The following is a 27,047-nucleotide window of genomic DNA, read 5'->3' on the forward strand; positions in this document are numbered from 1 at the left end:
CAGCTCTCATGGATCCTTCTTCTCTCCAGACTGATACTGTACTGGTTTCTTCCAAGGAAGTTCCTTGAAAACACCTGTTTGCTTCCCAGAAATCCAGGGTTGTAATACTTTTTCCCCTTTGTCCCGCTTCTAAAGATGCTGAACTCCCATCATAGAATCATAGAATCATAGAATAGTTAGGATTGGAAAGGACCTCAAGATCATCTAGTTCCAACCCCCCTGCCATGGGCAGGGACACCTCACACTAAACCATATCACCCAAGGCTTCATCCAACCTGGTCTTGAACACCGCCAGGGATGGAGCATTCACAAGCCCCCTGGGCAACCCATTCCAGTGCCTCACCACCCTAACAGTAAAGAATTTCTTCCTTATATCCAGTCTAAACCCCTGCTGTTTAAGTTTCAACCCGTTACCCCTTGTCCTATCACTACAGTCCCTAATGAAGAGTCCCTCCCCATCATCCCTGTAGGCCCCCTTCAGATACTGGAAGGCTCCCAAGGTTGCTGTAGACAAGGCTGCCCCTGACCTTTACACCTGTGACCATTCTTTGTAAGTATGTGGTCCAGCAGTGTGTGTCCCCTTATAAACCTGTTAGTTGCCTATAGCAAGACATTCTCATCAAAGCACTCCTGAAACTTCCTGGATTGCTTGTGCCCTGCTGTGTTGTCATCCCTCCAGTATATACTGGAGTGATTCAAGTCCCTCATGAAGATAAGGGCCTGCAAACATGAATCTTCTTCCAGTTCTTGAGAGGACTTAATTCTTCCTTCTGGTCAGAAAGGATCAGCAAGCAGCCCCTGCATCATCCACACTGGCCTGCCGCAACAGATGCTCTTATGTGGATCATTGCCCATCCCAAGGCAGCGCTCCATCCGTCCATTTAGACTACTCTTCCACATAAAGGGCAACTTTTTGCCATCTGAGCCTATACTTTCTGAAAAGCCTGTGTGACATGGCAGCACTCCAGTCATGTGAGGTATCACTTCTTTCTCCATGATCCTAATGAGCCCTGCAGCTACAGACAGATTTCTAATTCCTCCTGTCATCTTCTGTCGGGACATGCTGTGTGCATTTGAGCAGCAACTTCAGATGGACACTTAGTTGTGACTGTTTCCCAGGAAGAAACATAAAGCTTCTTCTAATAATGTCTTGTTAGCACTCCCTTATTTATGTGCATATGCTTGAGGTTGTCCTCCCTGATTGTATTCATCACAAGGTCTTCCCTGGGCACACCAACCTGTGCCCTTTTCTTGTCAGCCCTGGCCTCAGCTCTCTCACTTTTTAGTTTTCAATATCTCTCTCCCCCACCATTCATGTCTTAAAGCTCCCCTCACCAAATTAGCCTGTCTGTTACCAAAAGTGCTTAATCCTGTGAATTTATTTGTGTTACCCCATTGGTGCCGAATAATTCCTGGTAAGATTGAGTATCATTTCCTCCTTCCTGTGTGGAAATGAAATAAAAAAAGGCTCACTTTGTTGATCTGCAATGTATAAACAGTAGCTTTTAGACTAAAGAGGATAAAAAAACCTATAACATAGAAATGCAAGTAACATCCAAGTTCAGATTAAATACAGTGGTTGTGTATTTCTGTGTATCAAGAATTTTTCAGATTGAAACTTTTTGTTTGTGTAACCTTTTACTCAAAAAAAAAAAAAACAGAGGAATTTAGGGCATGTGTATGAAGAAATAAAGTTTGATTTTTAAAATATGGAATAATGGAACTGTGACTAGGTTTCCTTATATTTAAAAATCCTTGAACTTAACATGAGCAAACACGTTAACATGTGTTCTGACTGCTGCAGTTGGGTGGCTGGATGGTTGAGCTTCCCCCCGAATTTCCTCTCTCTTAGAGTATGACCCAAATCCTGATAAAGTCAACAAGAGAGGCTCTCATTGACCCTAATACACTTTGTGAACAGACCATTAGTGAATACTTAATACTGTACATTCTCAGGTGACAGACACAGATAACTGCGTTAATGTTTGCATACAGATTAAACAGCAGCAATATAGCAGAGTGGTCTTGGCAACAGCTACTACCATAATTTCTAACAGTATCTGAGGATTCAACATTATTCCATGTTTTTCCCTTCCAGAACAAAATGAAGTTCTGGAGAACCAGTATAAAACGGATATAATCTGTGTTTCAACTGCTGTGCAAAGATGTAGGTTTTTTTCTATTATTTACTCACATTCAGGGAAATGCTTGTTTCAAAGTCTGTCATAGAGTTTCATAAAGTTATAATATATCATTATGTCCCTATTTCTCCTGCTGTGGTTGTGAACAAAATTAAGTTAGTACATATGAAGTGTACCCACTGCTGTTTTGCTTTGGTCTTGTTAGAGTCCTAAATGCACTTCTACTGTTGTTAAGATTTACCTCTCATTAAGAACAGTAGGACTTAAATACTGTTAATTAAGTCATGTCCTTAAGTGTTCTCCTGCATTGGCCTGTTAACATGCTTTTTTAAACAGTGTTGTTTTAACCACATTGAGTTGACTGAGTATGCTGTTGTGGTACATGTAATTTCAATTTTATAGGCAAAAATTTGATTATTCCAATATACTTTTCATGAATAATCAACATATGAAGTAGTGGCTCAGGTCTTAAGAAATATTTTTTTGAAAGTTCCCTTAAAATGGTTTCTTTGTCCAGTTTCTCAGGACCAAGGAAGTTGCTATTTAAGCTTACCTTTTTGTACACTAATCTTTGATTGGATGTCTCCAGCAGTATTATAAAAATGTAACGATAATTCTTGTTAGTAATGGTAATTCTAAGTGCAGAGAGTCTGTCACCAATAAAAATCTACAAGGAAATAAGTAAATTTGTTGAAGTGCTAAGCTTATATTTCAGTAGCTGTATGTAATACTAGTTGAAATTTGCTTGTGAATTAAACAGGAAATTAAGTAGAAAATATGTAAAGAGATATTAATGGAGTCTTCTAACATGTGTTACAGAAAATATTCCAGGTTTTTAATCTTTGTTTACAATAAGTAAGAGTTACTGATCTCCAGTTCCACCTTAATTTATAAGATTATCATCAGTACAGTAAAATTCTCAAGCAGACTGATTATATTAGATCTATCGTATGGTAGCATTATAACTTATTTCCTATTATTGTGTTTATAGAACTTTTATTGTTATGTTATATAATACACACCAAAGTTTACTTACTTTGCTTTATGGCTTTCTCAGTATGCTGCACCTTCAGACAAAAAGCAATTTATCAGCAGACATACTTTATGTGTCTAGGGAATAGAGGCATTTCAGAAGAGACTTGCTTTGCAGATACTTTTCAAGTTAAAGAAAACTTGTATCTTTTCTTGATTGTTCTAGTTAAAAAAAAGAAACAAACTTTTTACTGCCCATATGTTCTAAATATTTTACATTTGGACACCCAGCACCAAAGAGTTAACTGAATATTGATTAGCAAGTATTGATGAAGTAGCAAAAATCCATTTATTGGAAAGCAGTTAGAACTTTAGAGGAAAATTGAAAGGCATTCCATTTCGAAACTTAACTGTTTTGTAGGTATTTCACAAAAGTATGTGGCAAATATATGTAACTTCTAGTGTTTATAAGGTAAGTGGCAGAAAAATAAATGCAAATAGAAAGCTCATTATCTACAATAAAATTATTTGAATACAGTTGTTTAATGGAGGTCTTAGTTTCTCTGTATTGCTTATTTTGCACAGGAAGGAGTTACAGGAACTGCAGAATCTTCACAGTCAAAACACTGAACATACAGCACAGCAGGCTGAGCTGATAAAGCAACTTCAGGCTCTCAATAATGGTACACAAAAAGTACTGAAAGACCAAGAAGATGCTCACATAGCTGAAACAACATCTTATCAAAAAGTAATGTCATTCTGCTTTATGATCACAGGATTCATTTTAATGTCCATCTGTACAATAGCAATTGACAGAGTAATCAAACTGCGGTGTTGTCTTGCATCCTTTAGATCTCTGGATCTTGATTGTTGTCAAAATGTGGTTGGCAAAGTAACAGAGTTTATCAGACTAATTACATCCCAACATATATATGTCCCTTGCTTACACTGAATTGACAAGCCTTAAAAATTAAGATTTAATTGTGTCTTAGGAGTGATTGCGAAGCATATAAATTTCTTCATGTAATTTTGTGTTATCTGTGTTTTAATTCTTCATCTCCTCGAGCTTTCAATCACTAAATTCTCCAATTTGTTTTTGATAACTTAGGCTAAGAAATTCCTTTCAATTGTAAATAATGTATTTGTGTGAATCTCAAACAATTATACTCCATTAAGATGTAAAAAACTTGTTCTTACCAAAATTGACTGGAAAAATTGTTGCCATAATAGGTTTTGAAAAGGATAGCTAATTATTTTAATTTTTTTTTTTACTATATTTACATTTGCAGAACAGATTCACATTTTTGATGCATGCCAGGAAAAATGCTAACCCTGACCAGCTGTCACATGTATGTGCATTACTCAGAACTTCCCCTCTGAGTGTAAGACATTATGGAGATGTGTGTTTTTCAGTCTGTAAGAAATATAGAGGATACTTTTTCTTCCTTTTTAGAAACATTGAGAAGGAGGAAGACAAGAAACAAATTGTATATACATCTTTAACTTACCTTCTACCAATTTTGGAACTGTTAGTGCTTTTTAAAAAAACAGGTGTTTCCATTATTATCTTACTTAGAGTATACAATTGGTGAAAAAATTGTGAAGCTAGGCCTAAGTTAAGCCAGAATCATTACTGGGTTTCTAAAGATGTGTTTAGTTAACATTTTATAGTACATAGTGCCCAGCACATTCTTGTGTACTTAACTCTGCGTAAGTTTATCACTGACTGCAGTGACAGAAGACGTTGTCTTTGTTCACTACAGTAGTAGTCCAGCCAAGCTACAGTTAGACTTCCTTTTTTTTGTAAAATATCAAAATATCTAATGCACCTGGAAAAAAACTGTTGGTTTTATTTTTGTTTTTAATAAAAATAGCTAAAAAAGGAAGAAGTAGATATATATATTAAAGTTATACAAGTAAAAAAAGAAGTCCTGTACTGGATTTAATGAGTGGAATAAATCTAATAATGTTTGTGGCAAATTAAGAGAACTTTGGAGGGGAAAAGCAGTCTCTTTATCATGACAATCCTGTCCTATACTTCTGATCAGAAGAACTGTATAAAATACCCAACTGTAGTTGCTTGAAAGTAGCATGCATTTTGCAAATCACAATATACAAAAGCCTACCAAGGTCACAGCAGGCCTTTGAAAAACTCAGATTTGTAAAAATGATACAAATGCCAATTTTTCTTTTGAATGAGAAAGACAAACTATTGCAGATAAATGTCTGGGTTTTTTGTCTTCCATGCATTAATAATATAATATGCAGGCTGCAATAGCTAGATAAGGATGTGTCAGCTATTCCATAAACATATTCACAAAGGAATATTTTCCTACTGTTCCATATGGCATTGAGCCTATCAGTATGTACATCCTATGATATATTGTCCCTTCCAGCAATATCAATGACCTCTCTCTTAGTGGTCAGATAGGCACTATATGCTATAGCTGAGGCAATGCAGTTGGTTTACATATTCAAAAGCTATTTTACCCTCTGCCATTAAGGAGAGCTGCTATTTGTGCTGATGTTAATTTGTAATGCAAAACAGTTGACTGAATAGAAGAAAAAGCATTTTTGATAAACCAGATCAGGGTCATGAACTTGCACTGGATTATGTGTAAATCCATTGAGGGACACAATTTCTCTTCCACGTCTAGCTGTAGTGGGAAGTATACACATATGAAGATCTGTAGCCTGTTTTATCAAATTGTGTTGGTTTGACATGCTACTACCCTTCTTTTTTAATTTAAGTAGAAATTTTAAGGGTGCTGTGTTCTACAATAACTCCTTTATGTTAGAGCATTTATAGAAACAAATTGGTATCTGTTTCATATTGCAGCTGTAGTTCTCATTCTCAAGGATAAAGAGTATTTTTCTAAAATGTATAGCATCTGTTTTAGTGGTCCCAAATGCTCCAGGGACTTCATTCCTGTGCTGGGTTTAATGAGACTCAATAGATTTGTCCTCACCAACAATTTCAAGGTGGAGAGACTTCAATCAATACTAGGGATAATAAGAAGAGATTCTGAGCTCCTTAGCTAGCTTATCACTGCTTTTTTTAAATTTACAATTTAGGGCCTTTGTTTTTATAATGCAGTATTTTCCGTTCATCTGATGTGGCCATTTGGTTCCTTGTTAATGATACTGATGAAAAATCTCTTAGTGGAAGGCCCTTTTAGTGAAGTGAAAATACTGTTATTTATCATTAAGTAGGAAATCGTAATTTGTGTCCTAGAAGTCAGCTCTCAAATAGAGAATACTATGGATAGTGAGTGGTACAATCCATGTCTGTGATAAAGAAAAACTCTGCCGAATAATTAGATTTTTGGCATAATTAGAAAACATAGCAAGAGTGCTCAACTGTGAGGCATTGCAGAAGTCTGCATCAAGTACACCAGAAAGCAGACAAAAATAGGATCATGTCAGATGCATTTTCAGATATTGTGGTTAATTTTGTGCCTGCAGCTGCCTTTGCTAGTCCTTCTTTTGCTCAGTGTGTGGAGATAGTCTTTCGTTCAAGCTTGAGAATGTCAGGTTACTAGCTTTACCATTCTAAGCTTAAATTTTATCACTTCCAGTCTTTTTTGCAACTGCAACAACCTTTAAACACAGTTTAAAATCACATTAATGTGTTTCGGTTTATATAAGGAGCATTACATTCACAAAATAAAAGCTACACCCATATAGATGTGTAAATGGCAATAACAATGCAGGTTCTCTGTCAAATTGAAATGAAAAACATGTTATTTCACACATGAAAAGAGCTGAAACTTAACTGTTCAGTCAGATATCCTGAAGCCCACATCAGTAACAAGAAATCATAATTTTCATAATCCACTTTATTTCTGAAAGCTGTGAGAAACTCAAATCTTTAACAAAGTGACCAGCAGGTCAAAGGAGGTGATCCTGCCCCTCTACTCTGCTCTTATGAGACCTGACTTGGAGTATTGTGTGCAGTTCTGGTGTCCTCAACATAAAAAGGACATGGAACTGTTGGAACAAGTCCAGAGGAGGGCCATGAGGATGATCAGGGGACTGAAGCACCTCCCATATGAAGACAGGCTGAGGAAGTTGGGGCTGTTCAGCCTGGAGAAGAGAAGGCTGCGTGGAGACCTCATAGCAGCCTTCCAGTATCTGAAGGGGGCTATAAGGATGCTGTGGAGGGACTCTTCATTAGGGACTGTGGTGATTAGGACAAGGGTTAATGGGATAAAACTGAAACAGGGGAAGTTTAGATCAGATAATTTCAGTAAGGCATTTGATACTTTCTCCCACAGCATCCTCATAGATAAGCTAAGGAAGTGTGGGCTTGATGACCAGGTAGTGAGGTGGATCAAGAACTGGTTGAAAGGAAGAAGGCAGAGAGTTGTGCTCAATGAGGCAGAATGTAGCTGGAGGTCTGTGACTAGTGGAGTCCTCCCTCAGGGGTCGGCGCTGGGACCAGTGCTGTTTAATATCTTCATCAATGACCTGGATGAGGGAACCGAGTGTACCCTCAGGAAGTTCGCTGATGACACCAAACTGGGAGGAGTGGCTGACACACCAGAAGGCTGTGTTGCCATTCAGCGAGACCTGGACAGGCTGGAGAGTTGGGCAGGGAGAAACTTGATGAAATTCAACAAGAGCAAGTGTAGAGTCTTGCATGTGGGGAAGAACAACCCCATGTACCAGTACAGGTTGGGGGTTGACCTGCTGGAAAGGAGTGAAGGGGAAAGGGACCTGGGGGTCCTGGTGGATAGGAGGATGACCATGAGCCAGCAATGTGCCCTTGTGGCCAAGAAGGCAAATGGCATCCTAGGGTGCATTAGAAAGGGTGTGGTTAGTAGGGCAAGAGAGGTTCTCCTCCCCCTCTACTCTGGCTTGGTGAGGCCGCATCTGGAATATTGTGTCCAGTTCTGGGCCCCTCAGTTCAAGAAGGACAGGGAATTGCTTGAAAGAGTCCAGGGCAGAGCCACAAAGATGATGAAGGGAGTGGAACACCTCCCTTATGAGGAGAGGCTGAGGGAGCTGGGTCTCTTTGGTTTGGAGGAGACTGAGGGGTGACTTCATCAGTGTTTACAAATATGTTAAGGGTGGGTGTCAGGATGATGGAGCTAGGCTTTTTTCAGTGATATCCAGTGGTAGGACAAGGGACAGTGGGTGTAAACTGGAGCATAGGAGGTTCCACGTTAACATCAGGAAGAACTTCTTTACTGTAAGAATGACAGAGCACTGGAACAGGTTGCCCAGGGAGGTTGTGGAGTCTCCTACATTTGAGATATTCAAGGCCCGCCTGGACAAGTTCCTGTGTGATGTACTCTAGGTTACCCTGCTCTTGCAGGGGGGTTGGACTAGATGATCTTTTGAGGTCCCTTCCAACCGTCAGGATTCTGTGATTCTGTGATACTGTTAGGGTGGTGAGGCACTGGGATTGCTTTCCTAAAGATGTGGTACATGCTCCATCCCTGATGGTGTTGAAGGTCCAGGTTGGACAGAGCCTTGGGTGACAGAGTCCAGGTTGGACAGAGCCTTAGTTTGAGGTGTCCCTGCCCATGGCAGGGGGGTTGGAACTAGATGATCTTAAGGTCCTTTCCAGCCCTAACTATTCAATGATTCTATGAAAGTTTATCTCACATTTTAATTCAAGCTCCAATAGCATTTGCTATTTGTGTGAAATGTGTTAATTACGTTAGTCTACTTATTTCTCATATACCAAACACCAGCAGATTTGGTCATATGCTAGCAAGTAGTTTTTGGCATCATTATGTGTCTGTAGTTTAAAGTTGAAGAAATGCTGGGTAGACTCTGGTGCTGTTAGGGTTATATTAAACACTGCACTCACAGGTAATGATTTTCATGCTTGAAAAGCCCTGTACTTAGTATGCTGTTGTTGATATCTATAGAATGCTTAAAGTGTCTGGGGGGAAAAAAATGTAAGTAATCTATAATACTCTGTCACTGATGCTTGGAAACTTGATGCTTAATGTTGCTGGCAACAGTAATGTATTTTTTTACAAAATCATAGAATCATCAAATGGTTTGGGTTGGAAAGGACCTTAAAGATCACCTAGTTCTAACGCCACTGCGATGTGCAGGAACACTTTCCACTAGAGCAGGTTGCTCAAAGCCCCATTCAGTCTGGCCTTGAGCACTGCCAGGGATGGGGCAACCACAACTTCTCCGAGCAACCTGTGCCAATGCCTCTCCACTCTTCACAGTAAGAATTTCTTTCTAATATCTAATTTAAATCTCCCCTCTTTTACTTTGAAGCCATTACAGTACCTTTTGCAGTATGAATTCTCACATTTTTCTGCATTGACTAGGACTGGTGTTCTTTACAAGCCTGCTTAATGTTCTCTGACAGTATGCTATATATAGAGAGAAGAAATCTAAATAGTGTTTGGTAGCATTTCACAGAGTTGTTGATGATAAATGCAATCTTTCTGAGAGAAAAATGTCAAAATATTTATATATTCAAAAAAAGCAATCCACAAGCCCCAGTGTTAAATAGCCATATCAACACAGGAAGTTGCACAAAAGTGGCTAGATGGATGGATATTGGAAGGCTACATTAGGAGTGGGTGGGAGAATCAGTCAGTAAACAGGACATACAGGATTCATTGAAGTAAATAGATGCATCATTTTGGATTTTTTGTGGAAAAACACTAATTAAAATGACTGAAATGTCCTTTTCTTTTACATTACCTCCTGTCATTTTTTTTGAAGGTATATTGCTACAGTTACTCATTTTACATGGTTTCCAAAACAGTGGTAGTATTTACAGTTCTATAGTACCGTAAGGTTTAGGAAATCATGTCTTCTCTTTTAGTTTGTACTTGTGACTTTTGCTTGCATGTTTCCTCATGTTACTTAACATTCATTCTGTATTTTCTTTTAGTTTGGTTTTGTTTTTTCTTAGTCTCTCATGTGTCTAGCATTTTTCTCATATATTACAAGTAAGCCTTGTGGCATCTCATCTTGAAAAATCACCTTTCCTCTGCTTTTCCATTTTAAAGTTAAATGCCATGAATGTGCTATATACAGTCTGTCTGGAGTGCCTCTTCAGTTTCATTCTAGAGTTTCTCCAGCTTATTTTTGCCTTTGTTCTTTTCAAATTCTTATAAACAGCATGAGCTTGTAACATTCATTTCTGCAATGGTGCTGTAATAGTTTTCCTTACAGTTTTATTGTGTCTTAATTTAAACTAACTTTTTTGCATTTGTGTCATTATTGTATGTCCAGTATTATATGTTTGGTTCATTTATTCACATCTCTGTAATACACTATTTTAGGTCGTTAACATTTAGATAAAAAATTTAATATAGGGAAATATTTGTTTTGCACCCAGTGTATGTAACTGGCTACTGTTCCATTTTAATGGATGGATCAGTCTTACTGATTCCTCAGTTCCTCTGGTTCCTCAGAGGAGCATACTATTAAAGGAAATATCTTGGATGTCCCCACTTTCTATTCTTTAGTTAATGTCATACAAAGGTCTATGAAAGCTTTAACTAAGGATTATGGAACTGGAAATCATTTTGGAACTGGAAAATGTGTCCCAGCTGTTAGCTGGCATTCAGTACAGAACTGCAGTCTAAACCTATTTTGAAATAAATCCTGCACACTGTATAAAGTTACTGCTGGTCATTTGTGTCAGCTGTTTCACTTTGCAGTTTTTTTTTTCACGTTGCACTGATTCTGGCTAACATGCAATACATTAGATAGCATGGGTTAATGATTTACTAGGTTTTGTTGGACTTCCTTAGCTTTCTTTGGTCTGACATTTGCCATACACATATTTAGTGTATGTCAGTACTTTACCTGACCCCACCATTACCAGGCTGTTAAATATTTTCTATCACATGTGAGCAGGCATTTCAGTCACATCTTTTGATTCTCCACAAGTCCTAGCTTTGGTCTGGCATTTTTAGGTTACTTGATGACATTAAGGACACCTATTGATCTAATGGATTTTTCTGTTTTAAGTAACTTTTAGAAGATCTAGCAGAAAGTGTTTTCTGGTAAAATCAGTTAAATCAATATAGGAAATTGTTAGGTTAGCTGAGAAATATGGGATACTTTATATTTTGTAATTCATCTAAGTTACTCTTCCTTCTTGACTGTTAAGTAATGCTCTTGTCTTATATAGACTGAATTTATTACAGTGTACTGATTTCAGATACTTTCAATCTTTTTAAATTTGTTTTTAAGTACTTTCACCAGTAAGATTCTGTGTTGCCTGTCAGAGAAAGGACAACTCTTATGTGTTAGAAAATGATTCTCAAAATACAGTCAGTGCAATACTTTTTGAGAAGCAGTCTTGTCTCTCTGGCCACTGCCTTTTTTTTTTTTTTTTGACTATGAATTTCGTAATATGTATCAAGAATGATTTTAAATATCTTAATTATTTTATTCCCCATTTTGTAAACATAATTTGGGTTTTTTTCAATTTTTAATATCTCTTCTTGGGAATTTGACAATTTGCTTGGTAAATCTCAAGTCTTTCTGACTCACATAAAGTATAAGTATTCACTTATGTAAAGTCACAATTTCACTCTTCTGTGAAGCTTGCTAGTTCTGAGTTAAATAATTTGCAATAATTTTGTCTTTCTTTGTTCTTTTCTACTCAGTGTTCCATCTCTAGTCCTCTGATATCCATTTTACATCTTGCATCCCTACACCCGACTTTCTGTATTTGTTTCGTGTTGTGTAATTCTGTATGTTGTAGAATGTGTACTGCAGTGTGATTAAATGTGGTGCATCTTCTAAAACAGGGTCAGAAATAAGCAGAAATCACAAAAATAGTCCAGTATAAACATTCAGTATGACTTTGACCCACATGGATGGCCATAAAAGAAAAGATAGGGAGCCAAAAGAAACCTCTGAGTCTCTTCTGGATATGTGTACACAGTAGATAAAACTTTTTGTTCATGCAGGTGATTTTAATTTTGAAATTTCCTGATGTCGCATACATTAAAAATAAATCTGTGTCCTATAAATTAATACATTGATGTTGTTTGTAAAAACAAACAAACAAAACCTGAGTGTAAAAAGAGGAATAGTGTGAGTGTGGATTTTTTGCACATAGCTTTTATTTTGTTTTGTATGTGAAATGTATGTGTTTAGTTATTGCTGTTTTCAAAGCAGGAAAGGTTGGAAAAGTTTATGCAAGTAAAAAGACATGCTATTTGTCTTGTTCTGACAAATGCTGATTAGCAAAAATACCCATTAGCTACATTAGGGGATGTAGCTGCCAGCCAGAAAAAAAAAAAAAAAACATGGCATTTTTGATGTTCTCCATTCATCTTACTAGGATGTTACCTTTCAGATACTATAATTACAACCACTTAACTGCTGCTAGTCGTAAAACCACCAAATTGTCATACCTGTCTGATCTAGGTAATGAGCTTATATAGTTATAGCTGGAAGTAACTGTGTCTTGGTGTTCCATTCATTTGGAAGGGCATTATCTAAAAATGCATGTTTTTGATAAATGAACTGTTTGTTTTCCTGTGAGATACTTACTGATTTCCGTAAGAAATTGGCTGATCTGGAACTTGCATTTCTAGACATGATGTAAGCTTTCTTAACTATGTTTAAGAAAGATTCAGTAGGCACAGAAATTTCAACACAAAGTTTAATATTTAAGGGTCAAATTAATTCAAAATATCAATATATCTGGACTTTGAATTCATTTTGCCTAAAAGACATCTGCTTTGAAAATAGACAAGAAGTGATTTACATTGTCCAAAGTGGATTTTAAGAAACTATGGTAGTAGATAGTAATAGGAAGAGGGAAGGGAAGAGAGATTATGATTTCCAAATTTCTTACAAAGCGTGAGGTAGAGTTTCCGAATTTAAAAGCAGTGGTAGTTTTTCAAAGGGTTTAACTACTAAGCAATGTAAGCAGGTGAAAGGGAGAAATAGAAATGTGTCATGTAAGTAAAGCTGACAAGACAAAAGGAAAATTACTTGTGTCAGTTCCTTTTACTTACAAACATTATTAATTGATTTGGAAATTCTGATTTTCATACTTAATAGGTTTCTTTGGGATGGAATAACAGAAATGAATTTTCCAAGGAAAACTCTCAGCTGCAGAAGTGTGTACATGCCTTCTGCACATTATTTTATGGTAGGATAAATAGTTTGAGGGAATATTGTTTATTTTGAGAAAAAAGGACCATCAAAAGAATGAAGGTCTGTAATGAAGACAGAGAAGAAAATATGCTTAGGTAGTAAAGCTGTAGAGTCATATATTTCCTTCAGAATCCTTCAGAATAAGAAACATTATTGTTTCTTATGCTACAGGTTTGTTTTTCAAACCGGGTTGTTCTGTGATTTGGGTTTTTTTTAAATAAAAGCTGATTTTGTTTTAAACAGCTTTCAGATGTTTATATTGAAAAAAACAGTAAAAATTGGGAAATCAGGTGGTTGTTAAGTTCCTTTATTGTTGCAAAGTAAGTTCTATTCGTTACTTAGATGTTATTCTAGAAAAACTGTGTGTGTATGGTATCTCTTCTAAAGCAATTCTAGAATATATGTAATATTCTGGTTTCAGCAAGAACAGTTGAGCAACAGCCAGGGGTAAGAGCTTCTAATATAATCACTGGGGTTTATAGTTAATGTAAAAAAAAACCCCAAAACATAGAATAATTATTTGAACAACTGTTTTGCATTTTACATGAAATGCAGTAGGCATTACTGGAGTCACTGTGTTACTATCCAAGCTATATTAAAAGGGTTAGTTTTATAGGATCAAACTACTGTATAAAGGACAAGATGGGTATTTGCTATTCTTGCCTCTTTAATTTTGTCATTTCAATTGTTTGTCTATTCTCAGTAAGGGATTTTTTTTTCTTTTCTATTTTCTATAAACTGTTCAAGAAGTAAAACAAATCTTGATCGTTAGGTGACCATTTATATTCAAAATTGCCATAAGGAGCAACTGAAAATGTAATACCCTAGTGTAAGTTTTTTTTTTCTGGAAAAACTTATTTCAAAATTAGAGTTTCAGTGTGTTCAAATCTATGGATTGTGATAGGAGGCAGGAAGACAAGAAGTGTAAAAGTAAGTCAGAAAAAAGAAGGTGATATTTGTGGATAAGTTAATTAAGTTATACTTCTTCATCTCCTGTATTTATTTGGCTATCTGCAATGTAGTTATTTTTAATCCTTTTAATCTTTTCTCCCCTTTCATAGCTTTATAATGAATTGGCTTCATGTTTTGAAACTGTTAAAGCAAGTGAAACTCAGCTGCAGCAAAACTGTGCCTCTCTTCAGGATCAGTTGTGTGGAAAAAATGAAAGGATTTGTCAGTTACAAGAGCAACTTCAGCAGGCTCATGATGCTTTAAATGCAATATATCAGAATCCTCCAAAATGTAAAGTAAATGTGAGTCCACTTCTAAAATTGTTAACAGTTGTTTTTTCTTGTTTCAAATTTAGCTTCTGTATCAGTTTTAAATGGCATTTCAATTAGTTTGGTTTTATTTGGTTGTTTTTTTCTTCCCTTTTTTTTTTTAAGAAAAATTTTTCAACTCTGCTGCTGTAGTAGTAGCTATTTCTACTGTTGCTACTAGGAGATACATCAGTATTAAATCTGTCCCTGGAAGAAAACTGAGTGATGGTGTCAGTATTCAACAAGGCTTTTACATTCTCTACTAAAGACACCAAAAGTAAAAATAAAACCAAAGTGATTTTGTTCCTGGAAACACTATTTTTTTAGAAAAAAACAGTGGGTTTCTACATTTCCTCTCTGAAAATGAAATGTATTGGTCCTGATTTATCATTACTGACCATGCAACTAACTTTAGATGATAGATCTGAAGAAAGTATTACAGTGGAAAGGAATATTGCCTAAAAGTTTCTAAGGTTTAATGGGCCATTTGGAACTATTGTAATATATCTGTCACTCTCACTAATAGCCATCCAACTTTACAAATGTGCCTGATCTTACATGTATACCCTTGACATTTTTCAAAGGCCAATTTACAACTTATATGAAATTGAAAGGTTTCAAAATGATCTACCCACAATGGTTTGGTAAACTCTGTTGCTTAGTTTCTTTCATCTATTTGTCAATTTGTTGCACTTCTGCATTTCAATTTTACTAGTACTTTCTCTGGATTAGGCAGAGAAAGGAAAATAGTTGATGTTGCTCATTATGTGCAAAAGTTTATTTAGTGTGAATAGGTAAGGTAGATCTGTAGTCAAGGATTATATTCATGAGCCCAAAGGAGCTTGAATATTAAAAACTTCAGTGTTTAATTCCTCAAAGTTTTGTAAGTAGTAATCTGCTGTAAAATGGAAAAATAACAGAATGCAGTATCTCCTGAATATGTTCATGATGGGCATCTCAAACTTAATGTTCTAACTTTATCCAGAATATTACTTAAGTGTTTATCCTAAGATTTTTAACCCACATTTTTATGATTTATTGTTTCTCTTCTGCAAAGATTTGATAATTTTGTTTCATAAATGATAAAGTACATTCTTTATGTTTCTCTTGTGGAGTATTTACCTCTTGATACGTTCTTGACCTTTTTCTGAATCTTAGAAAAAATTCTTTTTCCTTTTAAAAGATTTTGGTGGATTTCTTGAAACAATATAAATATATAATTAGTCTGAAGCTGTTCCTGCTCTAAACACAGAATATGAGTTTTGAATGCTCAGACTATTTCTGAATATAATATTCTGCTTTCATCATCACTTATTTTTCTGAAACTTTTTGTAGTTTATATTGTGAGGGATTTTTTTTTTTAATCATAAAAGCTTCTATTAAATCTCTAGGTTATCTTTCCTGAGGTTAAGAAGGCCTTTCTTGTGTTTCTGAATGTTAAAATGCTTTCCTATATGTACAACATGTATATCATAGAATCATAGAATAGTTAGGGTTGGAAAGAACCTCAAGATCATCTAGTCCCAACCCCCCTGCCATGGGCAGGGACACCTCACACTAAACCATATCACCCAAGGCTTCATCCAACCTGGCCTTGAACACCTCCAGGGATGGAGCATTCACAACCTCCCTGGGCAACCCATTCCAGTGCCTCACCACCCTAACAGTAAAGAATTTCTTCCTTATATCCAGTCTAAACCTCCCCTGTTTAAGTTTCAACCCGTTACCCCTTTGTCCTATCACTATAGTCCCTAATTAATAGTCCCTCACCAACAGCCCTGTAGGCCCCCTTGAAATACTGGAAGGCTGCTATGAGGTCTCCATACAGTCTTCTCTTTCTCCAGGCTGAACAGCCTCAACTTTCTCAACCTGTCTTCATATGGGAGGTGCTCCAGTCCCCTGATCATCCTTGTGGCCCTCCTCTGGATTTGTTCCAACAGTTCCATGTCCTTTCTGTGTTGAGGGCACCTAAACTGCACACAGTACTCCAAGTGAGGTCTCACGAGAGCAGAGTAGAGGGGCAGGATCACCTCCTTTGACCTGCCGGTCACACTCCCTTTGATGCAGCCCAAGATACGGTTGGCTTTCTGGGCTGTGAGCACACACTGAAGCTGGTTCATGTTCATTTTCTCATTGACCAACACCCCCAAGTCCTTCTCCGCAGGACTACCATGAATATCCTTTTTGCCCAACCTGTAGCTGTGCCTGGGATTGCTCCAACCCAGGTGTAGGACCTTGCACTTGGCATGGTTAAACTTCATGAGGTTGGCATCAGCCCACCTCACAAGTGTGTCAAGGTCCCTCTGAATGGCATTCCTTCCCTCCAGCGTATCAACAGAACCACACAGCTTGGTGTCATCAGCAAACTTGCTGAGGGCGCACTCAATCCCACTGTCCATGTCACCGACAAAGATGTTGAACAAGACCGCTCCCAACACCGATCGCTGAGGGACACCACTCATTATTGATCTCCAGCTGGACATTGAGCCGTTGACCACAACTCTTTGAGTGCAACTATCCAGCCAGTTCTTTATCCACCAAGTGGTCCACCTATCAAATTGATAACACGCCAATTTAGAAACAAGGATGTCGTGTGGGACAGTGTTGAACACTGCACAAGTCCAGGTAGATGACGTCAACTGCTCCACCCCGTCCATCATTTCTGTTGCCCCATCATAGAAGGCCACTAAATTGGTCAGGCAGGATTTCCCCCTAGTAAAGCCATGCTGGCTGTCATCAAGCACCTTTGTTTTTTATGTGCCTTAGCATGCCTTCCAAAAGAATCTGCTCCCAGATTTTGCCAGGCACAGAGGTGATACTGACTGGTCTGTAATTCCCTGGGTCATCCATTTTTCCCTTCTTGAAAATGGGGGTTATATTTCCCTTTTTCCAGTCATCAGGAACTTCACCTGACTGCCATGATTTTTCAAATAGGATGGCCAGTGGCTTAGCAACTTCACTTGCCAGCACCTTCAGGACCTGTGGATGGATTTCATCAGGTCCCATGGACTTGTGTACATTCAGGTTCTTAAGATGTTCTCGAACCAGATCCTCATGTACAGTGGGCACAAGGTCTAGATTTTCACAGTCCCTCCGTCTGCCTTCAACAACTTGGGCGTTGCGGTCAGAGCCTTTGCCAAATTCTATGGTTTAGTGTGAGGCATCCCTTCCCGTGGCAGGGGGGTTGGAACTAGATGATCTTAAGGTCTTTTCCAACCCTAACTACTCTATGATTCTATGAAGACTGAGGCAAAGAAGTCATTCAGAACCTCAGCCTTCTCCAAATCCTGTGTAGCCAGTTCTCCCAAAAGCTTCCAGAGGGGGCCTACATTGTCCCTAGTCTGTTTTTTAGTCACTACATAGCTATAAAATCCCTTGCTGTTATCTTTAACATCCCTAGCCAAGTTTAGGTAGCTTTGGTATTTTGTGACAGTTTTACAGTCACAGTATATGCCGTATGGACCTGGTGTAAATATTTCTCACTAGCTTTTGTCATTATTGTCAATAGCTTAGTAGTATCAGAAGATTTTGTTAATATACTAGCCTCCTACCTTTGCATATTTTTTGAACACGGAGTAGCACAGTCTCTAAAAGTAAATAGAAACTAAGTTTTTATTGCTATTACTTATTTCTTATAACAAAGCAATTTTTTTTTCACCTCTTAAAATACAGCAGCTGGGTTTCTTTGAGAGCTCCTAATGCATTTTTGCTGAAATCCGTTTCAAATCCAAGTTTCACTCGGTTCAATTTTATTTCGTTCATCGAAAAACTTAACAGAATCATCAAATAATTTGGGTTGGAAGGGGCCTTGAAGCTCATCTATTTCCAAGTCCCCTGCCATTGGCAGGGCCATCTTTCACTACACCAGGTTGCACAAAGCCTAGCTCAACCTGGTTTTGAACACTGCCAGTGATGGGACATCCACAAAAAAACTTTAGGTAATCATTGAAGTTAGAAGTAAGACTATTTTAGAGGGTGGTGACAGTGTACAATTGGTGATTCAACTTTATACTTTATTTTCTTTGGGTGTTTTGAAACAACGGCATACCGTGTGGATGAATTGTTACTATTCTCTCTCTATTCTCTATTCTCCCTCTATTTTCTTTTCTGCTCTCGTGAGACCACATTTGAAGTACTGTGTACTGTTCTGGTGTCCTCAACATAAGAAGGACATGCAGCTGTTGGAGCAAGTCCAGAGGAGGCCACGAGGATGATAAGGGTGCTGGAGCACCTCCCATATGAAGACAGGCTGAGAAAATTGGTGCTGTTCAGCCTGAAGAAGAGAAGGCTGCTTGGAGACCTCCTAGCAGCCTTCCAGTATCTGAAGGGGGCCTGTAGGGATGCTGGGGAGTGACTCTTCATTAGGGACTGTAGTGATAGGACAAGGGGTAATGGGTTCAAACTTAAACAGGGGAAATTCAGGTTAGATATAAGGAAGAAGCTCTTTACTGTGAGGGTGGTGAGGCCCTGAATGGGTTGCCTAAAGATGTGGTAAATGCTCCGTCCCTGGTGGTGTTCAAGGTCAGGTTGGACAGAGTCTTGGGGGACCTGGTCTAGGGTGAGGTGTCCTTGCCCATGTCAGGGGGGCTGGATCTCGGTGATCTTAAAGCCCTTTACTACCCAAACCATTCTATTGTTCTACAATTTCTTTTGTTGATTTAGTCTGTCTGTCCTGGTGGTGTCTGAACTTGAAGTACATTAAACAGTATACTCCATGTAAGTTAGTATCCAAATGTGAAGGAGTCCAAAATTAGTTACTGGTGAACATGAGTGCAAGTAATTGTCTTCCTGTGGCCTTCTGTTGGCTTTCTGCATTTTCCAGTTTTATCCGATCTCAGCATTTTAGACTCTCTGATACTCTCCCTGTTCCTAGCGTGTTTGAATATGTGTACTTGTCATGGTTATTCAGAGAGGTTTTTCTGTTTTGTTAGTGACTGTGGGTTGAGTCTGACCTTCTGCAGAAATTTATTAGTTGAATGCTTGTGTTATCTGTCATGATATATGTCAGATATTTACCAATGCTGGTGGAGAAAATATGGTACGAAGCAAAAGCACACAACTTACAATAATGAATGTGATTTAACAAAGTAAATGCAGTGTCTGAACCTTCATTTTTCAATAAATTAATCTTAAATCAGGCTGTGATGGGACAAGTGAGCAGCATTACTGAAGCAGCCTCACAGGCTGTGTATAGGTAGCATTCATAGTTACTAGGTTTGTAGGAGAACCAAGATGTTAAGCATTATGCACTTTGTGCTTAACATGCTTAATATTTTCTCTTGCCTAACCTTCTAGTCTGTAATAGCAAATATCCCAAGGTCTGTTAAAATGCAGTCTTGCTTTGGTTGAAAGGCTGAGGAATATGTCATAAGTTTGCTCATTGTTGGCTGCATATTGACGACAGCCAAATTTCCCATTGCCAACTTTACAATCTTATATATGTGTTAAAAACTTAATGATTATTGTGTGGCTACGCAACTTTGGTTTCTGCAGGAGAATTACCTATTAATTACTTATATGACTTGTTAGGTAACTAGAATCCTGGTAATTCGTGAAGTTACGAAGTTAAATGTGATCAAGAGAACCTCCTAACTTCTTAATTCACTCAGCTGTTTCTTGATTGCAGCATCAACAGAAAAGAATGGATTTGGAACAGAGGATTAAGTAACAGGACCACAAAGCAATCTACTAGTTTTCCATTTTTTTAAACAATTCTTCCTAAAAAAAAAAAAATTTAAAAAGTTTGTTTATTTCACTGTATTTCTGCTGTAAAATACTGATTTCTTGACCATATTCAGACTTGTGCTTTGCTGAAATTTCTGCATGTAGGATATACTAAGAGTTTGTTGGCAGCATTAATATATCTTCAGTCTTTCAAATAGCCTGGAAGATTATACATCAGTTGTACACATTAGTGCATGCTTCTTCCTGGATTTAAACTTTTCTTGCTGTTGAAATGACATTGTAGTCAGGGAAAAAATGGGGTTTATATTATTTACTTTATTAGCAGTATATTTCAGTTTTCTCACATTAAGGGTAATATATGTCTCTCTAATGTTGCCGTCTTATTCTAGTCAGTGTTGCACTTGTGTCAGCGAGGGCAAACTTCTGGTTAATTTTATTTTGAGTATTCTGGTAATGTATGTGATGAAGAATTTGAACCTGCTTTACAGTAGATTTCTATTTACGCTTAGTATGAGTGCATTCAGCAGCTCTCAGATGCATTTTCTCTGATCAGAGACTTTAGGCATCTTAAAACTTTGAAGTCTTTTTAGTTAGATCTATGCTTTCACTACACAGTAAAAAAGAGCAGAACAAAACCAAGTTAAATATTTTTCAAAATAAGCTTTTGGGGTTTGATTACTTTCATCTCATGTAATTGTTTTGGTTCTGTTTCATTATTGGTGTTCATTTTTAGCTCTGAGGTATATACCACACATTTAGTCCTACAGTTATTATACCATACTATTACCCATGTGAATAGTAAATATTTAAATATGTTTACTGAACCGAAGCAGCCATTTCTATCTTGACTCCTACTTTTCATACATGTGCAAACATCAAAGACAGTATTAAGAGATGATGCTTGATCAAAGAGCATTAATTAACAGATGTTTAAATCTTTTTTTCTTACTGTAGCATCTGACAGGTATGTGCATTCTACGTAATACAGAATTCACTTGCATTTTTATAATAGTATCTTAATTTCTTATTATGAAGTTTTTAAAAGTAGTTAGATGAGAAAATACCAGTAAAACCATCAGAGTAGAAATTGCACACAGATGTAACCCAAGCTTATTACAAAAAAAAAGAGCTGAATTTTACCTAAGATAAAAAACTGAGATGAGAAATGTTTATATGAGTAATGCATAAATAAAATGTTTCCTGAACCATTGTTGCCCTACAAAAGTCCTTCAAGTCTTATCAGATTGTGACTTACTGGTTTTCTAACATCAGTATTTCAGTGATTTCTGTTTATTAGGCTTATATAGTATTTGCTTCAAAGTCCCAATTTTATTGACAAATAAATGGTAAAAAATTAATTGGAGAAGGTAACTTATTTTAGCCATTCTAGATTTTGTGCAGTAATATTTAGTATTGCAGAGTGAGTATTTAAAAGGCGTAATTTTCTATTTCTTGTTAACGATATAGCATAACAAGCGGCAGATACCCTGTTAAAATTATGGTAATGTAAATTTTGTTTTATAGATTGGGATCATTTCAGTTACAGAAACTAATTCCTACCAAAATGATTTTTATATCACACGTATTTAGGCATTACTGTGAGAAAATTTATCCATTTAATTTGTTTGCTTTGACATTTCTTGATCTTGCACCCCCTGTGGGTCAAAGCTTGCCACATATATCTTCCAGATTTTAGAAATACTCAAGTTATTAAGAAAACATTGACATCAATTACTAAGATCTCAAAGTACATTTTTTTTCCCAGCAACTATCAAATACTGTAGTAAAAAGGTTTTTGTTTCAGGCAGGATGACACAACATCATACTGAATTTATAGAACCATGTAATACTGCAGCACATTTTTTTGGGGAAGGCAAAACACTTTATCACTATTTGCTTGAAATCCTGGACTTTGAATTACAATGGAACTGAAATTGGCCAATTTAGGTAACACAACTTACTAAATAAATAAGTAGTCTTTAATAATGGAAAATATAAATAAAATTTTTCTAATGGTTGTATTCCCTTAAGCTGCAGACTATAATATATACAAGTGTAAATCATGGCTTGTAAAGATAAATTTGCTCCATATTTAGATATGTTTGCAATAGAAAAGTACCAGTATTTTCTGGTGTTTCCAACACATACGTTAGTATAGTATAATTTAAACTTTATGACACATGATCTTCAATATAGATGAAACAATTTTAATCTTAATTACATTTTTATGGCAAATTTAATACAGTAGTTTACAGCTAAAAACTTTTTAAAAAACTAGTATAAGCATGCCTCTGATTCTCAGTCAAAGAAGCAGTAGTAATTTTTTAGTTTCCAAACTTTTTCTTTTTTTTAGATACCAGTGTTGCATGAAACTGTGCTTAAAATGTCTTATATATGTATCTTCTAAACAAGGTGGAAAGGAGAAAATACAGGTCTTTGTTAAAGTAGTATTATTATTTGCTGTAGCCTTATCCTCAGAAAAGCTGTTTGGAGTTAAAACTAATAGATCTACCTCTTGATTACCATAAAATGCAGCTTCAGTTATAGCTGAGTGTGACAGTTGGGACTCCACCTGCAATGCTGTATGGGCCAGTATGAAGGCATGTGTTGTCAATAAAACAAGGAATAGTGGTTTTGTGCAGCTTTTGAAACTATTTTTTTTAAAAAATAGAAAAGGAATGCATCGTACTTTATGAAGGTACTGCATAACTCTTGAAAACTAATCTACATCCTGTTCTAGGATGTTGAAAGGGCAGAAGGAAAAAACTGGATCCAGTTTTGAAGAATAGTTTAGTTTTCGTTTAGTTTAGTTTGACATTCCATTTATCCATTTTCAATGTACAATAATTGAAAAGGACCAAGATACTGAAAATGTGGCATTTATAATGGAAAGAGCAACTCAACATTAACTACAGCGGCACTATTCATGCCGCTATAATAAAACTTAAGAACGTTTAGTGATTTTTTTCCTACGATTATTCAAAATTACATTACCCTTACTGAAAACTGAATGGCTTTTAGTGGATTAATTAAACTGTAGCTGGTTTGCCATCTGGGTGCTGCTTGTTTAGCTGCTTTCTCACAGAAAGATTTTTCACTGAATACAGAATATTTTTTTGTTAGAAGACAGCTGCCAGACAGTAATTTCTAAAATAGAAGTGATATATGGACTGTTAATTGTTACCAGGTTAAATTTTGGGTTATGCAGAGGAAACTACTTGGACATTTCTTTCAATTTTTTTCCATTCATTTCCACCACCCCCATTCCATGTTATAAAATACACAGACTCTTAAAACATAAAATCTGTTTATAAATGTATGAGAAAATAATTATATTTTACAGCAAGATCACCCATGACATTATGTTGGAGTCCAGGGTATAGACTAGATGCAGAAAAGAAAAAAAAAAAAAGGGGGAAAAGGGGAATTAACTAAATCTGATTTTTATGGCTCAAGTGGTTTCATTAAATTAGAGTGCTGTGTGCTACTGTTCATTAATGAACTTGTGCCATATGCTTTAACTGTTCTGGTCAATAGCTGATAAAGAAAGGCTTGTGTTTAAAAAAAAATGGATAAAAATATCTTTGTGATGGGCTTTTATCAAAGGACTTACTTTGAATTCAGTAACTACTACTGAGGCAATATGGCTCGCAATTTGCGACCCAAAGGTAGTCATACATTATTGGAATACAGCCTACTGCGCTTCACATTACACAGATGTGAAGGCCTGATTATAGCTGCTTCATAATTAACAGTGATCCGATTTGTTTTGTGGCATAAATGGTGCATGTGTAGAACATTAGCCATGGCACTCTCATTCAAATTCAACTCAAGGGCTCAGCGGCAGGCGGGTCACGAGCTTCAGGGAGTAGAAGCACAAGCTCCTCCATATGTTCTTGCTGCATCTTACTATGGCTATGAGTGCAAGATAAGTTCCCCAAAGAACCTAATCGTGTTCTGTAATTACAGTGCGGCTTTCTGCTGGCTAGAAATGAGGGAGAAGCTAAAACACTCCCTCATCAGATAATTTGTAAATTACTTTACATGGTGGATGCCTAACTCAGTTGGTTTTCAACTGCTGAAATTATAAATAATTGTAACAGATGTGGCAATATGGCTGGCCTCCAATAAATGAGGCCCTTGATAATTTGGCCGACCCTTTGACAGGCCAATTTAATAAAATGTGAACAAAATCTTCTTGCTAATAATTTATCATCCCTTTTCCCAATAGAATAAATTTAATTACCCTAGCAGTTAACAAGGTCACACCCAGATGCCAAACTCGGCTACAGTTTTGATAATGCAATCAGGAATTGAGAGGTGATGACAGCGTTGTTGTTTTTTTCATTACCTGGCTTCACATAAACACAGGTGGCGTAGCTTTCTTGTCAGTTTTTAATAATTACAGGCTATTATGGAATGCATAGTTAGCAGATTGAAAACCACACTTTAGTGAATTTGTTTGAGTATGATTGAGGTTCTAATGTACAGAGATGATAATGCATAACAAGCACAGTTCCTAGTTTACACCATTAGTGCACAGGTTTGATTTTTACTTGTGATAATAGTGTAATAGTTCAGCGGACAACAGAGTTGCTTTTCTTTTGGAGCAGTTTCACCATCAGATGCACATTTATGGTTTTTTTTGCTCTGTAGTACTAAATCTATAACTCAGAAAAATGTGCTTTTTGAACTTACCTACTAACTTCCAGGATGCCAATAAATAATTTATCTTAGAATCTTCTGAGAAATACTGCCTACATTTTGGTGTAGTTAGCCAAGTAAAACCTTCCAGTAACTATGTAACAAGCTTTTTAAAGTGAAAACGCTAGAGAAAATGCTGTAAGAGTTCTTAAAAAAAGAGGCAACCCAAACAAACCGTTATATTTAATAAAAACTTCTATGCCAACTTTAGAAAGTATTAGTTTGTGAAGTATTGCTTCCATGAGTATAAAAGTATACAATACTTTAACCAGCAATAACTTGGTCTTCTATCTATTTCTAATGTCTGCAGGTTTTTTCTGTCTCCTCCTAGGCAGTGGTTTTGGTACTGTGCAGTTAGTATTAGCACAGCTTTGTTCTGGGAAAGTTGAGGGGGGAGCAGGAGTACACATAAGGCTATGTTATTAGTTCTGAAGCTCTTAGATGCCCATTCTCTTGCCACCTGCTCTCTTTTGCTGGTTCAGAAAAGTCATGTGGAATAAAAGTATGGTGGAGCATAGCTGTATTTTCTCCATAGCATTTGGTAGTGTTTGTGATCACTGACAACAGTGGCATTGAAAAGGTGACATTAGATTCCATTTCCTAAGTACAGCTTGAATGGTTACCCTAGTTGAACAGCTTTGTAGCAAAGATGGTGCTTTGCTTCATCTTGATCAGTGCATCCAGAAAACATCTTTCTGTCTTAAAAATTAATGTTGAAAATTATCCTGATATTTCAGTAAACAGTCTTCTAAGCTAGGTAGTACAGAAGAATATTTATCAAACAATGAAGGATATATGAAATTAAACAGAAAATGATACCTAGCTCTTCCTAAACTGGAGTTCATAGGCAATTATGGAGTTCATAAGAAATTTTTAAATAGATCTCTTTAGGTTACATCTGGGTTCTTAGAATTCCTGAATAAACAGCACACGCATACTTAAAAAATTGAGCAGGTTTTGAGGAAATCATAGGCCCAGATTATACAGCAACATCTGTATTGGTTGCAGGGAACTCCTGAATATCTTGATGCTAAAAACATACGTATTTTTGAGGTAAAAATTAAGATCTAAAACTATTTTTATTGGATTAGTTTTCCAAAAGTGTGTGTGGATATGCACATTGCTATAAGACCATTGTAAGAATTATATTAGAAACTATGCATTTACAGTATTTTAATTTGAAATAAGTATCATGGCATGGTAATTTTGAGATCATGGGAGAATAAAATAGTAGGGGAAAAAAGAAATTAAGAATACTATTCATGAATTTGCCTATTAAATTCAGGAGCATAACTTCATGGACATAGAGAAGCAAGGGTTTGATATATTATACAACTCTTAAATGGATTTACATTACAAAATATTCCAATTTCATTTTTTGAAAGAAGAAATTAAAAAGTAGTTATACAGTAAGACACTAATGATTAACTAAATTTGTGTAATTCTCATGGTTTAAAAGTCTGTAACAACGGTTGCACTCGATCTTAAAGGTCTTTTCAAGATAAGAGATTACAATTGTATGAACATTTAACATTTGTAGACATTTCTAAGTAACATTAATGTGAATTAAAATTATTATAACAGATTGGAGTTTTGATTTTTTTTCACTTACTAGTGTAGTTGTGGAATTTATGTACACACAAAAGTCTTCTTACAAACAGCTAAGAAATACGTAAAATAGGGTTAAGTAGCCTAAGATGGTAATTGGTTAACAGCCTTAAGTTGGTAGGTGTATTTCTTAATTAAAAAAAAAAGTTCAAGTATATATATATATATATATATATATATATATATACACACTTATATAACTTAAGTATAATTATATTTCCTTTATCAATTGGCAGAATTTCTCTAGCTAGGTTTTGGTTGATTTTTTTTTCCTCTTTTTTATATAGTGCTAATGTTTTGGTCAATGAAGAAGAAACAAGGTTTTCTTTTAAATGTTCTTTTCAGTATATGGCTTGTCTACTCATTTTCAGTTTTCCTTTTTTATTCCTCAGTGCAGAATTAATTTTTTTTTCAGTTGTAAACTGGCCTTTTACTGATCATAGGTGTAAATGGCATCTGTTTGCAACTACATATGCCCTAATTTATGCAAAATGAGCAATAGAAATTATTTAAGGAACAGTCAGCAAAAGCATGGGCAACATTTACTCTTTGACAACATTCC

General features: G+C 36.3%; 1 protein-coding gene across 3 annotated transcripts in view; it reads left to right on the plus strand.

The window, feature by feature from the left end:
- CNTLN (centlein) overlaps positions 1 to 27,047 on the plus strand; it is a 194,288-nt gene that overhangs the window by 58,318 nt on the left and 108,923 nt on the right. For all 3 annotated transcript variants that reach the window (XM_031054312.1, XM_034073006.1, XM_034073005.1), the window contains 2 exons: positions 3,699 to 3,861; positions 14,291 to 14,482. In XM_031054312.1, coding sequence (XP_030910172.1) covers positions 3,699 to 3,861; positions 14,291 to 14,482 — 355 coding nt within the window. The remainder of the gene's footprint in view (positions 1 to 3,698; positions 3,862 to 14,290; positions 14,483 to 27,047) is intronic.

Source organism: Melopsittacus undulatus, chromosome Z (assembly GCF_012275295.1).
Source record: "Melopsittacus undulatus isolate bMelUnd1 chromosome Z, bMelUnd1.mat.Z, whole genome shotgun sequence".
NCBI classification, from domain to species: Eukaryota; Metazoa; Chordata; class Aves; order Psittaciformes; family Psittaculidae; genus Melopsittacus; species Melopsittacus undulatus.